Source organism: Limulus polyphemus, unplaced genomic scaffold (genome assembly GCF_000517525.1).
Source record: "Limulus polyphemus unplaced genomic scaffold, Limulus_polyphemus-2.1.2 Scaffold7017, whole genome shotgun sequence".
NCBI lineage: Eukaryota > Metazoa > Arthropoda > Merostomata > Xiphosura > Limulidae > Limulus > Limulus polyphemus.
The window spans coordinates 22,624-26,559 of NW_013672627.1; the positions used below are offsets into that span (position 1 = coordinate 22,624).

General features: G+C 30.9%; 1 protein-coding gene across 1 annotated transcript in view; it reads left to right on the forward strand.

Moving 5' to 3' along the window:
• Positions 1-3,936, forward strand: part of LOC106474275 (phosphatidylserine synthase 1-like) — a 37,057-nt gene that overhangs the window by 21,183 nt on the left and 11,938 nt on the right. Inside the window, exons 8-10 of the mRNA XM_022402608.1 lie at positions 263-344; positions 2,749-2,861; positions 3,481-3,546. Coding sequence (XP_022258316.1) covers positions 263-344; positions 2,749-2,861; positions 3,481-3,546 — 261 coding nt within the window. The remainder of the gene's footprint in view (positions 1-262; positions 345-2,748; positions 2,862-3,480; positions 3,547-3,936) is intronic.

Below are 3,936 nucleotides of genomic sequence, written 5' to 3' on the forward strand. Positions count from 1 at the left end.
AGAATTAATAATGTAAATTTAATCGTGTATTAAATATATATATATATATTCTTCATTGGACAGGTTGTAAGTTATTATTTTAGAATACTGTACAAATAGTTCAATTGTTTGTTTGTTTTTTGTCTAAGCTTGCACATTCCTGAAATGTTACTTAGAATTACCAAACGGTGACGATTGCTTGTTTTCGAACTCTTGATATTAGAAATTTTTTTGGAAGATAATGTTGAGTAATGATACTAAAACTTCCTTTTTTTGTTTCCAGTTGGACTCATGTCAGGTGGCTAGATCCAAACTGCACGTACATGAGATTTTTGGCTGTGTCTGAACTTGTGATTTTTTGGCAAGTAAGTGTTCTTGTTGAAGTTGGACATGAGTCTAAATGTTTGATTATATTGTGTTCATTTTTGAAGTCTGACGTCTGAGTGTAAAACATATATATCAAAAATTAATATTCTTATTTATTTATATTTAAGTTTTTTTAGTTATATCAAACTATAGTAAATGATTTTACTAGCAAGGCTTATAACAAATTTAATTAGTTAATACTAATTTATATGTATTATTAATACTCTTTTTGTTTACAAAATAGAAATATCCATAATATTTCAGAAGTTAAACCAGTACAAATAAGGTATTAAACCACATGTATACTGCAAGTAATGTATTTTTTTTTTAAATACATGTTAATAAAGTATCACATTGAATGAAATGTATTAATTTATAGTCCTTCACATTTAATGTCCACCATTACTCTGATGCTCGAAAGCATCCATAAAATTAATTTTGCTAGAGCTTGTTAGAGCCCCCGTCAAGTCTGTCTCAATGCCTGCTGTTTTGGATCCACTACTGGCCATTTTCTTCTTACCAAAAAGTAATTCAAATCTTGTTATTTGCCATGGCATTGGCTACACAGTGAGCTGTTATTTATAAACACAGACAAGCTCACAGCTTTGTGTGACCCTGTTGGCTACTGGAGCTCTACTACTTTAATTGTAATTGGCCTACACCAGCATATATGCATTGTAATAAGACATTTTCGAATTATATTGTTGTATATAGATGTCAAGTATTTGTAACTGAAACACTAAGCCATTGTTTTATAGTTTAAGTTACAAAATTTTATAATAATTATTAGCAAATTTAGTCTACCAAGGGTTGCCATAATGATCAGAGATCATCATAGTTCAGTGATGTGCCTCAATTTAGGCACCGAAACTCTTTTGTTAACAGAAAAACAGTAGAATTCAATTAGTAGAATGTTACTTTTATTGTACAATTTTGTATACAACAAACCAAGATATGGTATCAACCCACTAACAGCCCTTGTGGGCTATTTGGCAGTGACTGTGTGCAGCCATCATGCATTTAAAAGTAATGGGAGGAGCAAGTGCAAACTAATCACATCAAGTTATTAAAAGTAACTTGAGGTGTGAACTAATCACGCCAAGTTATTAAAAGGAACTTGAGGTGTGAACTAATCATGCCAAGTTATTAAAAGTAATGGGAGGAGCAAGTGCAAACTAATCACATCAAATTATTAAAAGTAACTTGAGGTGTGAACTAATCATGCCAAGTTATTAAAACTAACGAGAGGAGCAAGTATGAACTAATCACATCAAGTTATTCAAAGTAATGTGAGGAGCAAGTGCAAACTAATCACATCAAGCTATTCAAAGTAATGTGAGGAGCAAGTGCAAACTAATCACGTCGAGTTATTAAAAGTAACTTGAGGAGCAAGTGCGAACTAATCATGTCAAGTTATTAAAAGTAATTTGAGGAGCAAGTGCGAACTAATCACATTATGTTATTAAAAGTAATATGTGAAGAGCAAGTGTGAACTAATCACATATTATTGAAAGTACTATGTGAGGAGCAAGTGTGAACTAATCACATTATTTATTGAAAGTACTATGTGAGGAGCAAGTGTGAACTAATCACATTATTTATTGAAAGTACTATGTGAGGAGCAAGTGTGAACTAATCACATTATTTATTGAAAGTACTATGTGAGGAGCAAGTGTGAACTAATCACATTGTTATTGAAAGTAATATGTGAGGGGCAAGTGTGAACTAATCACATTATGTTATTGAAAGTAATATGTGAGGAGCAAGTGTGAACTAATCACATTATGTTATTAAAAGTAATATGATAAGCAAGTGTGAACTAATCACATTATGTTATTAAAAGTAATATGATAAGCAAAAGTGAATTAATCATTTTAAGTTATGATGAGAAATGTGTTTGAAAATTAAGTTTGAATTAATATTGATTAATATTTTTATGAAAATCACAATATTGAAATATGTTTTAACATTATTATTATCAAACTAGCAATGTTATAATTTTTCAAGTGTAAAAATGCGGTAGAAAAACCTCTGGAAACTCAGAAAATTTCTTCCCAAAGCCAGGAGTGTGTAAGCAAAGATAACGAGAAGTTCCGATGTAATCTGCAACAGTCATCTAACTGTCACTTTTAATGAGGATTTATTTTTCATCTTCAGTTTATCAAACTATAAAAAATATATGTTAAGATCTTCTATACTTTATCAACTGTTATTTGGTTCCCTGTAGCTTTGATTATTTTTTCAGATAACGAAGTTACAATCAAGTTTGGATAAAAAACTATGACTTTTTCTAATAGATGTAATTAATGACTAACTTTCTAAGTACAGAAATTCATTTTAAATCCTAGTATGCTACCCAGAAATACTTCAGATTAAGACTGTAACAGCTGCCTGCTTTTTCAGGTTACAGAATTGAACACTTTCTTTCTGAAACACATATTTGAAATACCTCCTGGACATGCTCTGAGTGTGGGAAGGATATGCCTGATAGGAATAGTTGTGGCTCCAACACTTAGGTATTGAGATTATGGTACTGATTTTTGACTTAACTTTTTTTTATCATTGCTATCCATTGATGTTTTGAAATATTTAAAATGTAAAAGCAAGAGTTTATTGTTTTTACAGTTTTGTTTAATCACAAGTTGTTGAATTTATAGCTGTTTTAACCAAGTACAGAATGGCTGTAAAGATTTACACCTGTTTCAGATGGAGTTGAAATTCACAGGAAATGACCTCTTGATGTGTGGGTAACAGTGAAACAAAATCATACCCTGTGAATTTAAACTCCATCTGCATAGTCCTGTTTGAGCTACACCCCTTTGAGTCAGGTGCAAGACTTTATACCCACCCTGTACTTCATCTCAGGAGATCTCTGACAATGAAAAAACAAAACAGAAATGAACAAGAACCATCTTAGAAATGTTTTTTTACACCTTATGTTATTAATAGCATTTTTTTTAGTTGGATTTAGTGTTTTTCGTCAATCCAGTCAGTTTGAAAAATTTCATCAGTACAAATTGTTAAGATCACATACAGTTTTAACAGGATATCTAAATATATATTTAGATAGGTAGCATTATTTACTGTGGTATTAACCTTCCATTGAACTTAATTAGTGTGTTATTGTTCTGACAGGCAGTACTACAGTTACGTTACGGACACACGATGTAAACGAGTTGGTACCCAGTGTTGGATGTTTGGGTAAGATGCTATTATTTTATAAATCTATTTAAATAGTGTGTAGAGTTTTGGTCAAGATGTAGCTGTCCTCGGATTATCTTTATCGATTATATGAAGCGTAGGAAAATACAGACTAACAATTTTTGTGAAATTGGATATATTTTGCTAGTTACATGACGGACATTGTGATCCTTGGTATACAGTAGCATATCACATCTTAGTAGCTGTTTGTCATGATGTGAGTGATGTTAGATATAGAGTAACTTATGCAGTAAAACATGTTTTTATGGAAGATTAAAGAGATAAAGTATGATAATGGATAAGTGGTAAGTGTTATTATATAGTGGTAGCTGTATGATTATATATATATATAGGTTATTCTATAAGTGGTATGATTATATATATATATAG